The sequence below is a fragment of the Lepisosteus platostomus genome, chromosome 13 (genome assembly GCF_059453375.1).
Source record: "Lepisosteus platostomus isolate fLepPlt1 chromosome 13, fLepPlt1.hap1, whole genome shotgun sequence".
NCBI lineage: Eukaryota > Metazoa > Chordata > Actinopteri > Semionotiformes > Lepisosteidae > Lepisosteus > Lepisosteus platostomus.
In genome coordinates this window covers 42,928,734-42,941,375 of record NC_142623.1, presented here as the reverse complement: position 1 = coordinate 42,941,375, position 12,642 = coordinate 42,928,734, and the positions used below count along the sequence as shown (strand labels likewise).

At 45.4% G+C, this 12,642-nt stretch overlaps 1 protein-coding gene across 2 annotated transcripts; it reads left to right on the top strand.

Moving 5' to 3' along the window:
- The first annotated feature begins 2,141 nt into the window (after window positions 1-2,141).
- On the top strand, window positions 2,142-11,025 carry znf346 (zinc finger protein 346). Of its 2 annotated transcripts, none has more exons than XM_088604776.1 (7): window positions 2,142-2,259; window positions 3,920-4,023; window positions 5,142-5,237; window positions 6,217-6,364; window positions 6,610-6,837; window positions 7,399-7,498; window positions 7,895-11,025. In XM_088604776.1, exons 1-7 carry the CDS (start codon window positions 2,202-2,204, stop codon window positions 8,007-8,009), a joined length of 849 nt encoding a protein of 282 aa, XP_088460902.1. In that variant the 5' UTR covers window positions 2,142-2,201; the 3' UTR covers window positions 8,010-11,025. The 2 variants fall into 2 exon arrangements, with proteins under 2 accessions (XP_088460902.1, XP_088460903.1); XM_088604777.1 differs by lacking the exon at window positions 2,142-2,259 and adding an exon at window positions 2,515-2,650.
- The last annotated feature ends 1,617 nt before the right edge of the window (window positions 11,026-12,642 follow it).

Below are 12,642 nucleotides of genomic sequence, written 5' to 3'. Positions count from 1 at the left end.
CGGAAGAACTTGGTGGGACACAGACTGCACCACCGGACACGGGAGAGAACTGGCACACGGGGGGGGGAGTCCACCATCGTCTTCCTCCCCTCCTACCCTAGAGTGGACTTGGGAAAAATAAGGAACAGCGGGGACAGAAGAGGTAGCTGAAACCTGTAACCCCTGAAAGGCTGCAGAGAGCTCTTCGCTGTGGTGCAGTGAGGCACACCGGGACATCGCTGCTAATCTGGGACACTGGGTTTAGGGTAACCGGCGTCCACAAGGGTTTGTGTGTTCTGTGAGGGTGTGTGGCCCTTGGGGATCCATTTATCATGTGTGTTCTTATGATCAGATAGAAGTAACCACTCTTGACTGTAGGTGTAAGCAGAATAAATACTACGATTATGTTTAAAACAAGTGTGTCTTTGAGCTGTGGGTGGAAACCACAAAAACTCCATGCAGGTAGCAGTGTCTAAATAAATGCGGTTTGGGGAAGCAGCTCCTCATGAACTTTTACCGCAGCACAACAGAACGTGTCCTCACTAGGGGCATCACCGTGCAGTACGGCACTACTACCACGCGTGACAGAGACGCACTACAAAGGGTTGTGGCAACGGCCCCGAGGATTATAGGATGTGATGGGCCATCAGTCAGTGAGATCCACACCGCCCGCTGTCGCCGTAAAGCCTGTCCGTCATTCAGGATCCCAGCCACAAGCTGGTCTCCCCCCGCGGTACCGCACTGCAAAAGAACTGACCCTTAGACTCAAGAACAGCTTCAACCCTGCTGCAGCGAGCATCATGAACCGCTAACTGTGCATTGTCTCAGAGGATAGGGCACCTCTGCCCTCTGCACTCCTGTCTTGAACTACCATGTATTTGTGTTCACTACCGCCTATTTCTTGTTCTCTACTGTGTATTTATTGTGCTGGTCCGTTTGTTGACTGTACATACCATCACTGTTTGTTACGTACTGTCTACACTGTGTGGTGCTGTACTGTACCTGTCCCGAGAGATCAGTGTGAATAAGGATCCCACTGTTCATGTACATACAGTATGGCAATAAACTCCTCTGCTCTATTCACCCCAGGAATTGAACCCAGTGTCCCATCGCCGCAAACCAACAATACTAACCCCTGTGCCACACCCGAGCCACCGTTAACTATAAATAAAAACCCGTACATGATTTCTTTAGAAAAGCACCAATTTAAAAGGAAACACATATTCGTTCATGGGAACGTTTAATAATTCAGTTTAATGCTACAGAAAAGAGTGGAACCAAAATGGGAAATATCAGGTGAGCCTGGCAGATAGATTTTGCCCGCTTCATTTTGTGACTGCTGTGTTGTTCCTCCCCACCCACCCACCCACCCAAAAAAAACAACTTATCACGGCTGATATGAAAGACACCGTCTTCTGTAGGACACGGAAGTTTAATTGACAAAACACGTAAGATTACTGGACAGGCTCACCTGAAGCAGCCTGGACTGGCCAGCTCGCAGGCGCTCAGTACGCCTGGCCAGTACTGGGAGGGGGGGTCGCCGAGGAAGAACCAGGTCTGGGTTATAAGCTTTATCCCCCCGTCTGAGGGGACACAGGAGCTTCTCGCCTCAGAGGTGTCATCCTTAGGACGGGGTGTTAAAATTAAGATCCCCAACTACTTCCTTCGGCTGAACTCATTTCTCATTCCTCCACCACACCATACCAGGCGGGGCTGACTTCAGTAAGGGCTGGAAATGGGTTCCCCCCTTTCTAGAAAGAGTTCTAGGATCTTTTGGGATTAAAAGTACTATGTAAATGGAAGACATTTTACCCGCGTGCAGTTAACCTGAAGAAAACCAAGCATGTTTATCGGGATGTTTTGTTCAGAATAGTGCACTACACCGGTTTTCTCGTCTTTATCAATTCCTTCATACTTCTTTTCTTAAGAGGAGCTCAAAAAAGTCCCTCGACAATGTATGTAATGATGATGATTAAGTTTATTACTGTTTGCAAGAGGTCAAAACGCAGTACAGAAGTCAGAACGCACTGGGGGGGGAGTTCCGTGCGATTCAAAATATCAAGATGTTATTTGAAAAGACCCGTTACACTTAAGGGGATATAAAGAGTCCCCCCCCCCCCCCCACATTTAAACCGGTAGCACACAGCGCCCCCCACCGACCGGAGAGCAGAGACCTCAGGCTGCAGCTCGCCATCGTGCGCGGCTCGGCGGCTCTGGGAAACATGGCGGACGGAGAGCGGAACGGGGATTTACCCGCTGTGCCGTCGGGGCTGGAGGAGGGTAAGCGCCTTCACCCGAGGACCCGGAGTCGAGCGGAGTGTCGCAGATATCGGGGGGACTTGTGCGAAGCTGGTTTCCCCTCTAGAGGCGGAGGAGTCGGACACAAGCGGGGAGCTCAGCGGCTGACTGCCTTGGAAATAAGTGCTCCGAGATGGAAGCTGTAAAAAAATAAAAAATAAATGCATCATTCGAGGTCGAGGAAGCGAGGCAGAAAACAGTTAGTGCTGTCCGCGGAGAGGGTATATAAAGTGTGCACGGAAATTCCCGATCAAATGCCTTCTGCTACCTCCGCAGTCTCGGCGAGATGTTTTACGTTACTGTCAACATGGAAACCGAGCTGCGGGTCTTCACTCTTAAAATGCCTCAGTGGACGCCAATAACATCGCTCCCGGTGAATGAAAACTTTTTTTCGGAGTAAATGCCCTTGCGCCTAGATACTACATGCTCAGCCAGGGCCATTCCGGGAAGCTGCTACGCTCTCCAGAACCCTGTTTTTATCCAGACAGGTTTATAGGTCACCTTCTTAACAAAGGTTGGCTGCACCTCTGTGTTATTAGCGTATTAACTCTAATAAAGGATGAAGGATGAAGAAAGAGATCTTAGATTTGGGTCCCAGATCAATGCCTAAAGTACTCCATTTAACTAATCACCCACTTAACTGATCACAATGAAATCATATCCTTTCTTCACATTTCGGGGTGACCTACATTGGGGATGTCCTGGTCTGTGGCTGGAGACCCCTGTTCTAGAGATCTAATTAAATATTTCCCATGTTGCAAAAAGGAGGTTTGTGTCATTCCGAAGGTCAAGAGTAGAAATCGTTTTGCTAGATGGGGGTGTTCAGTCTTTGTGACCAAAGTCCTTCCTCTGGCTAATTCTTAATTCATTAATTGACCTTAAGCATCTGGACTAATTAAGCAGTTAAGTGTCCTTTCAGTGCTGCACCTACTGGAAGTTCAAAAGTGCTGTAATGACCTGGAATCAGGCGTCAAGGCTGAGATCCCTGTGCTAGCGACAGATTTTCACTCCTAAATACACCTGAATCTTGCAGCTGTTTGTTGGCAGAAAAAGTCACTCTGCATTAGTTCAGTCCAGTTTTGTTCAGTTCAGTTTATTTGTCATATGCACAAGTGCAATGAAATGCTTATTTGCACCTGTTCTCCAATACAAAGACATTAAAGGAATCGCCAAAAACATAAACACAGAACAGCAGCAGCAGCAACAAGTTAAATAACATACAACTTAAAAAAAAAAAGATGGACAAGCAAGTTTGAGGAAAAAAAACATCAGTGTGCTGATTACTGAGCTCTGCCTAACTCTCGGTAGATAGTCCAGCTACAGTACATTCTAATGTCAGAAATATCAAGTATTGGCACTGCCTGAACTGTGCCTGGATTAATGACATTGCAGAGATTTCTGCATTTGGGATCCAGCTGCTCGCAAGTGCTTTCAGTGGGTTTTTTCTGCTTTATCATGTAATCGACATATTGTGTTGATTTTATTGAACCGTACATCACCTGGGATAAGAGCACCTGCTAGGAAGATAATGTGTGTTGATGGGAATGTATAGTTTCCAGTGTACATTGGATAAAGCTAACTTTTGCTTCAGTGCATGCCCCAGAACTAGTGTTAATAGTGCCCCGTTTGTGTTCTTCAACAGTGAACAAGATGATCAGCGAACACAGTCACCTCTTCTCTGACACGCAGTGCAAAGTGTGCAGCGCCCTTCTCATCTCCGAATCACAAAAGCTTGCCCATTACCAGGTGGGTAGATTACTTGGCTGTTGTTTTCTGTGTTGTGTCTCTGCGCTGCACACTTCGTCCGGACGGCCCCCTCTGGCATGTGGGAGAGCGCAGCCTTGAGACAGACTTAATGCAATACCAGTGTATTTGTGTAGATTGCCATCACATCCTAGCGTGCTACATAAACAACACGTAAGCAGGCGGTAAGCTGTACTGTACAAAACACTAACCACGAAGTGGAGCAACTACAGCTGCTGAGGAGGGCAGCTGGTATTTATATGAAGGATATGGAGGTGCAGCCGGGTCTCAACATTTGCAAGGGTTCAGTGTAGAGAACCATTGCAAAGAGCCAAGCCCACCTCTGAACGTTCGCGTATTTAAGTCAATTACCATAATGAACAGAAACAACAGTCCAAATTTCAAACGTACAGTAATTAGCTAAAATAAATAACCTGAATCCCTCCTCTGCGTCTGGCCTGCAAATGATCTCTGCCTTCCCAGTTCCATGATTAGCACATCGCACAATGAAAAGGGCAGTAAAACTGTCAGTGGGCCTGTAAAGTCGTCTCCAGACGGTCGTTCCACACACTGCTGACACAGAACCAGGAGCGTTCATTACAGTTTAAAAACCAGGCCACCCTGAGATGTGGATGCTGGATAGGGGGTACTTGGGCAGGGGGCAGAGAGAAGATGGAAAAAAATTGCACAAGTGGATTAAGAAGACTGGTGCAGAAATTTAGATGTCGATCTGGATCTGATGGCAGTTGCAGCACTATATATTATATTATCCCTCTCCTCTTGCAGTCATGCGCTTATTGACAAGTGTTACAGTGCTCTCTCTGATAAAAGGGTGTTCAATACAAAATGTGAGGGAGCACTGTGCTTATTAAATACTCCCGCTGAGCAATGCAGTACATGGTCTAGTATATGGATCATCACTGCTTCTTTGGTTCTGTAGACCATCTGTGTGGCATTATCAACCGCTCTGTGCATAGCCTTCATCCAGGGACTGGACCAGTGTAAAGGTTCCCAGCTCTGGGAGACATTCAGATCAGGAATTCAGTGCTGTTTTATTCTTCATTCTGGATTGCTGCTGATGTTTAATAGTTATATGTTGTTGTTTTTTTTCACTTTTACAGAGTAAAAAACATGCAAATAAAGTACGCCGATACATGAGTATCCACCAGGATGAGGAACCATCGTTGAAAAGGTTCAAAGGCCACTCATCTGACAATGTAAGCATGAAGCAGTGTTTCTTTGAAGAGCAGGATAACAACAATAAGTTCATGAGCCCTGATCAGGGGAGCAGGCAGGGGTGGTTTAAAATGGCACATTAAAGTCAAGCTGAATAGTAAGCACCAAAACAGTGGTTCAATCTTAAGCAAATTTTAACCTCACTGAAATAAAATAGTGTCATTGGGGTTTACTTATTTTTGTTGGCCTCCGGTGTTGGAGTACCTCCTGTTTGTGTAATGTGGTGAGTCTCTTGTCCTTGCTGCCACTGTAAATCAGTTAGTTATATGAGTAATTCTGTTACATAACGGATAGCAAGTGAGTTTCTGAATGTTTTTGTTCCAAATGAGTACTCAGATGAACTTTCTTTTTTGCTTCGGAGAGAACGTGAGTGTTTAATCTGTTCCCCATTTCATAACAAGACTGCTCATTTGGCAATACAAGAAGAAAATGTGAGAAGTCTCCTTGCACTAGAGCTGGGAACGCACTGCAGTCATGTGTTTTGCAAGTAAAAATGTTTTCTATGAACAAATTAATCCCCTGGTCCATCCCCTGCACATTTCTACTCAAGGCACCCAGAAATGAAGTAAACGACTACAGTGGAGCCCCCACGAAACAGGGCCGTGGCCGTGTTAGTAGCAGCAGTGCCAGACTCCTCTGTCCCCTGTTGGCAGCGCGGAGCACGGCGAGTCCAGGCTGAGGATCCAGGGACAGCAGGAGAGGCGCCCAATGCAGCGTCAACATTAAAGAAGCAGCCAGGCCAGCTGGCCAGATCGGTTTCTACAACCTGGGCTTTTAGCGGGTGGGAGTCATCAACCAACAGGAGCATGAGCGATCTTCCCTGTTCAAGTTAAGGAACGGGGAAGAGACTTTTCCTCAGACAGGCTGCTTTCATCCCATCTTCTCACAGGCTGGGACTTAGGTCAGGGGAGGCTCCTTCGCTCCATTCATTGACTTTAGTGTTTCCTGTTCCTTCCTCAGGCAGGCAGCAACGGGGTGGTGGATCGCAACAAGGCGTGCTCCATCTGCAACATGACGTTCTCGTCGCCCGTCATGGCCGAGTCCCACTACCAGGGCAAGGTGCACGCCAAGACCCTGAAGCTGAAGACTCAGGGCTTCCAGGCTGCAGGTAAGACAGCCAGCTCCTGTGGTCTGCCGCCGACAGCCTGAGCTGGTGGGGCGGCCTTGTCTTGTCCCGGAGGGGTCCTGACTCTCCATGGTCATTAGAAATCCCCGGGCGCATCTCGGAAAGAGCAGGGGGTGCTAACCTTGGTGATGTAGAGTAGGAAGCGAAAGGCCTGCTCGCGCGTCGCTGTCGGGCTCTGAGGTCTCATCCCCCGGCCTTTTTTGACGGAGGCTACAACTCCTGCACAGCCTCCTCCCCGCCGCCGGCCGGGACCCAGGCCAGGAACCCCCCGGGGGGGCAGAGCGCGGAGGGGACTCAGGGGTCTGCCGAGGGGGACCCCGACCGCTTCTGCGCCATCTGCCACGCCTGCTTCAACAACCCACTCATGGCCAGGCAGCACTACGTGGGCAAGAAGCACAAGAAGCAGACGACCAAGATGAAGTTGCTGCAGACCTACGGCCCCTCCAGCACGCCAGGTGAGCTTCCAGCCTCATACAGAGACAAGAGCCGGGAAAACGCACAGTCCCTTCTCACCTCTCTCTCTCCCCACACACACACACACACACACACAATACTCCCCTGCACTGGCTCTTAACACCGTCCTCAAAGTCCTGTGGCCTCTCCTGACAGTGCACTGGGAGCCCAGTGATGGACACCGGTCCACTCCATGGCCCAGTCACCCCACTGGGGACCGCAAGGGCTGTCCGAGTGCAGTCGCCTTGCCACTTGCCGCAATGCGAAGAGATGGTACTGTGGCGTGTTTTTTAAGGCTCTGTCCAGTCTGACCTGGCTGTTCTCCTTACAAACTGGACATAGAACGGAATGAAAATGAGTGGATGTGCTCGGTCACGGATTGAACAAAAAAAACAGGCTTTGGTCAGTGTGTGCGAAGTGAGAAATTCTGTCATTTCTGCCCCAGTAGCAGAAGTTCGGTTTTGTTTTCTTTTTTTAAAGATATCGAGGTTTCTTCTTTTTATAAACAGACGTGTGAAACGTTTTACAAAGTTCCTGCTTCTGAACAAGCTCTTTGCTCTCAGCTTCCACAGTGAGAGGGTATCCCTGTACAATATGCAACATTGAGCTGAACTCTGTGGAGCAGTACCAGGCACACATCAGCGGCTCCAAACACAAGCTCCAGTAAGTACCTGTTGTACAGAAGCTTAAGCCTGGATAGCATTCACCATTTTCATGGTGTATGGTACCGTACCCAACTCTGGGTACAGTGGGCCACAGGCGCTCAGCGGTCCACATGCCTTATTCAGCTCAAAGAAGCACAGCAGTGAGGTTCTCAAAACGGTTCTGAAAAATTGGTGAAGATGTCTCAAAGAAAAAAACTCAAAATGTGCCAATTGCGTAGAACAAAAGAACAAAAAAATAATAAACATAAAAAAGAACATAAAAAATGGCAAAATTGCCTGGGTAAGGTGAATTGGTGCATGCAGTCCGGTTGAATAAATATGTCCAAAGCGCCTGTCTTGGTGGTGATGCTTGGGAACACGATGCTTGTTAATTGTGGATGTTGTGTGTTTCCAGTGCGGAAGCAAAGAAAAGGGACTCCGCTCTGATGCCTGTGGCACAGGACTACAAGTCTGCCTCCCAGTCACCCAAGACAGAGCAGTCACAAGACAGGCAGAACTGCAGCCAGTGACATTCTTGTACTTTTTTTCACCCAACAAAAAAAAAACTACTGATGTCTCACAGCTTTCAACACAGCAGACAGGCGATCTCTGCGGAGCTCAGGCATGGACTCAGACTCCGCAGGGTTGCTTTCCTGAAGACTGCTCTGTTCCTCAGTCCTGCCACGCTGCCATTGAGAGCTTTCATGTTGCCCGGGTCTGTGAAAAGACAAACAAGACTGCTCCTTTTCCATCTCATCTCAGCTCTAGTGTGCAGCTCGTAGAGTAGGTGTGTTTAACAAAGTTCTCCTAACCACAGCGGCGCCTATCTTAACGTGGGGTTCTCTTTAGACTTTATTTCTGTTAGTCTTGTTTTGAACCTGTATCTCTGGTCAGAGCTCTGGTCATTTTATTTTCTTATTAAGATGTTTTATTACTTTATTTTTTACCTGTTTTTAAAGACGAACTCCATTTAAATCAAAGGGAGTGTTTAGAGTGGATCAGAAATGTGAGTCTCTGCACACGGTTGGTTAGTTTTTATCTTAGTCTTTTTCGGCAAAGGAAACCCTCAGATTTGTCCTGTGTTTTTTTAGTTTTTTATTTGCTTTTGTTTTTACTTACCTCTTTTCTGTGAGTGGTGCATCTCAGTTTGGGGGTTTTCTGTGTGTGCATTTATTTGCAGCCAGTCCTTTTTGTTCTTAATGGTTGCATCCATTTGCAGTTTAGCCTTTTTGCTGTTATGATGTCGTTTTCAAATGAAACTATTTTGTTTAGTTTTCATTTTTTGTGCCCTTCAACAGGCAAAGTTGGATGTGTCTTTTTATATACCACAGACGATGGCACTTTACAAGTCCTTGACTCATTTCACTTTGATCTGGTTTGGATTTTGTCAAGGAGAAGAAGCAGAGCGTAAACAGAGCTCTGCCATTTTAATGGATATTAACATACTGTACAGTGAGAATGCAGTCCTCATTACAGTAGATTATTGACTATTAGGTGACCATTCGTTGGAAAACATCTCTTAAGGACAGCATTAGTCCAGCATGGGGAAGACATAAGCTCACAGGCACTGTTTGATTGTGCTAGCAAGCACTGACACCATGGAACAGCTTCAAGACATCCAGTACAGCGAAAAATTGCATCGTTCACTGAATATTCATGATTTGATTTTTTAATTTTTTTAAATTCAAATATCCAATAAATTCCGGAAGTTATGTTTCCAAACATGTGCAGTACACCTACTTGTAATTAACGTACTGTACAGTATTTGCCAACCATATTCTATTTCTTATTAAACAGGTGTGGAGCTAAATATAATGTGTTTGTGCACTTACAGTTTTAAGCAGTAAACAAATTCCAAACACTAAAACATGTACACGACACTGTAAAGCACAATGTTATAGAAGAATGTGCCAAAACAAGGTACTATGAAAATCTAAATGCAGTTATCCGGTGTTTTTGAAAACAGGCCCTTCTCCCTAAGATGCCAGATAATCAATGATCTACCTTTACCGTTGGTTTGGGAATATGCTTAATAACAATTAAAGACAGATTTGGGTTTCTTTTATGTCTTTTGCTATAGTTTCTGTGTTGAGTTTTTTTAGTATGCGCCAAGAGCCTTATACTTTCAATACTATGAAAAGTTTCTAGTTACCAGGGGATGTTCTAGTTTTTATTTGATAAACATTATGTTTGAATGTGCTCTTCATATATATCAGCACATCTTGAAAGAATATTTGCCCCCCTTGTAAAGTTTTCTATATTTAATTTTATTCAAGGCACTGTCAAATAGGACTTTATATTAATAATCTAAAGAAGATAAAGATATAAAGTGTACTTAGTGTGTACATAAATGTGACGTTTGAAGAAAATTAGAAGATTCTCATTTGCATAAGTATCCAGTCTTCTTTTGCTACAGCAAGCAAGTGAATACTATTAAAGTTCCAAAACTGTGTGAAATCAAAGTGATTTTAGTTGACTTTGGAATGAATTAGCCTGTCTCCCTAAGTTCAGAGGTTGAGAGGCACAGATCGGGATTCTTGATGAGGTTTCTTCCCTCATCAAGAAGCAGAATTTTTACACCACTCAAACGCTGCACAGATCAGGCCACCCTTCCAGACTGAGCAGTGGGGCAAGCAGTCCCCTGAGCCTTTGTCAACTCATCTTATCATCTCGCATGAGATGGACCGCAGACAAGTAGTAGCGGGTTGTATGGTTGGATGAGACTTACTGAGCTTTTTGCAAGGCCTAAATGCGACGTGTTAGATCTGCCACTGCGCATGCCTCGTACAGCAGCCACCCAGTGAGCACTACCCCAGCTGTGGACTTTCAGTGGGGTTGGCGGTGAAAAGCTTGTCCAGCAGGCTGTATCCTCACCGCTACCAAATCTGAAACCCTTCCTTAGTGAATGCGTAGCAAGGTGAATGTAAGAGCATGGGGACTTCAACCTGTTGACCTGGCAGAAAGCGCTGGTCAGTTTTGTTCTTCACTTGTGATGTCATTATATAGAAATAAATCTGTGAATGTGGGAAGACATCATAGCCATCATTTATTACAAAGACCTTAGTTTTGATTAAACATTACAAATTTAACAAGCAACATTTCCTCCACTGTACAGATTTTGCTAGTCACTAGGTAATATTCTGGTAGCATTGGATTTCAACGTTCTATAAAGACTTTCATGACTGAGAAGATTTAGATTTAGGTCTGGTTTTGTGACTAAAATATTCAGTAACTGTTACAGTGTTTTTCTAATAAGGGTAAGAAACATTATCAGGTATTATTGATTGTCATGGACCTTTAAAATATTCTGTAAAGTACACATGTATTTGAAAATATAAACAGCTCTGTATTCCTCCATAATGACTAGCTTACGTTATAGTGTTGGGTTCTTTTGTTTGCCCAAATAATGCTAAGGAAATGTAAGTCTGATATTTGCATTTTAAGAAAATGTTCCTTTTTTTAAGTGTTAACAGACATACAACATTCTCAGATAAGATTAATCCTCCTGTACATGAACAAAATAAATGAATGTGTTTTCATAGCGTTTATTTGGCTTGTTTTGCTTGTGGGTAGGATAGTTTCCTGGATACAGCTGTGGTGCCAGCAGAGGGCGCCCTTGCTCTGTCATGATTTACCCTTGATTATGACAGCAAAAGGGCGTCTATGTTCTGTAGAGGTCAGTACATGCTGTAAAACAGAAGACAGTGGGGGTTCTTGTCATTTCATTCATGTTTCTCTCACAAAGTGCGATATAAAAAATGAGGGATTTTTTCACACATTGTTTCACCGATTGCTGTAAACGTGGAAAATTCAAAAAACATTTTGGTGCAAATGCAAAGTTACATACAGATTGCCTTGACTGAATCCCAGGTGAGCAATTTCAAGTCCTCACGCTGCAAAACAGAGTTTGTGAGCATGCTTCAGACGTGTTCAGTTTCTGAACTGGAATGACAGGACACAGTGTAACTCTAGGGAAGGTGTTTAGCAATGAGAGCAGTGGGGTACAAGTCTTCTTTTCACTCTGTGCATCCCCCATGTAAGGTATGTAGGCGTCCAGGGTTAAGAAACACATTTTGGTTTGTAATGTTTAAGGATTAATAAATATGAAAATGTGCTCTGTATCAGTTGGGTTCTAAGGCAGAACTGTGGGACTCCCCACATTTCTTACTGTGCTCCTCTCTGGAGCCTCTCTTCCCAGCTGGTGCAGACGGATGACTAAAGGAGCAAAATGGAATTTCAGAGGATGACAGAATGATTCGAAAACCCTAAAGGTTCCAAGAGACTGTAATCACTACGTAAAATACTACATAATCAGATTATCAGTACAAATTATTGGTATACCTAAGGATATCCGAGTCACCCTCCCTGATTTCTTTCAAATCGAGACTCAGAAGCTTCTTAACAGGGCCTTAATTGAACTGGTGCTTTCCTGCTGTACTCCAAACCTCAATTCTAACTGGAATTCTGCTGTCCGCTCTCATTGTGTGCTTTTATTCCTGTTATTATTATTGTCGGGGACTATTCGATCTTTGTACGCACTGCAAAGTGTACCTTTCTTGTATGGGAGTGTGTATGGCAGAACAGCATAAAACGTTATTGAGCATTTAGCACGTCTTGTACTTCTGATCTAGAACATCCATGTAAGAGACGTGCTCTATCAGGACATGCTGACAGAGCAGAAATGGAGCGCACGCGACAGAACGGCGAAGACGCATTCACACACCAATCAATCTGTGCCCATTGGGGGGGGGGGTTTGTTTGGGGGTTATTTTTCCCTCCGCAGGAATAATTCTCCACGTATTTCTGTTTTTATTTCCCTTTCGTTGAACAAAAGACCCCAGTGTGTTCTGAGCTGGCACGGTTACAGCTCCCATTCATAAAAAGAGGTGGGGGGAAGATAAGGTCTGTTTACACTGCGGCTCAGGCTCCCCATTCACAAACCAGGCAGCCGGGTACGGAAGGCAGCAGCAGCGTGGGGCCAGAGTCTATCTTCCCCCCCAGGCGCCAAGGTGGGTAAACACACAACCGGCGAACTGCTGGCTGCAGAGCCGCGCAGGACCCAGATTCGCCTCGTGATTAGAGCCCACCACTAGAGGGCAGCAAAGTCCCCTCCCTGGAGGAGCAGAGTCTAGGAGGCTATGTGCACCAATGATCAATGTGCAA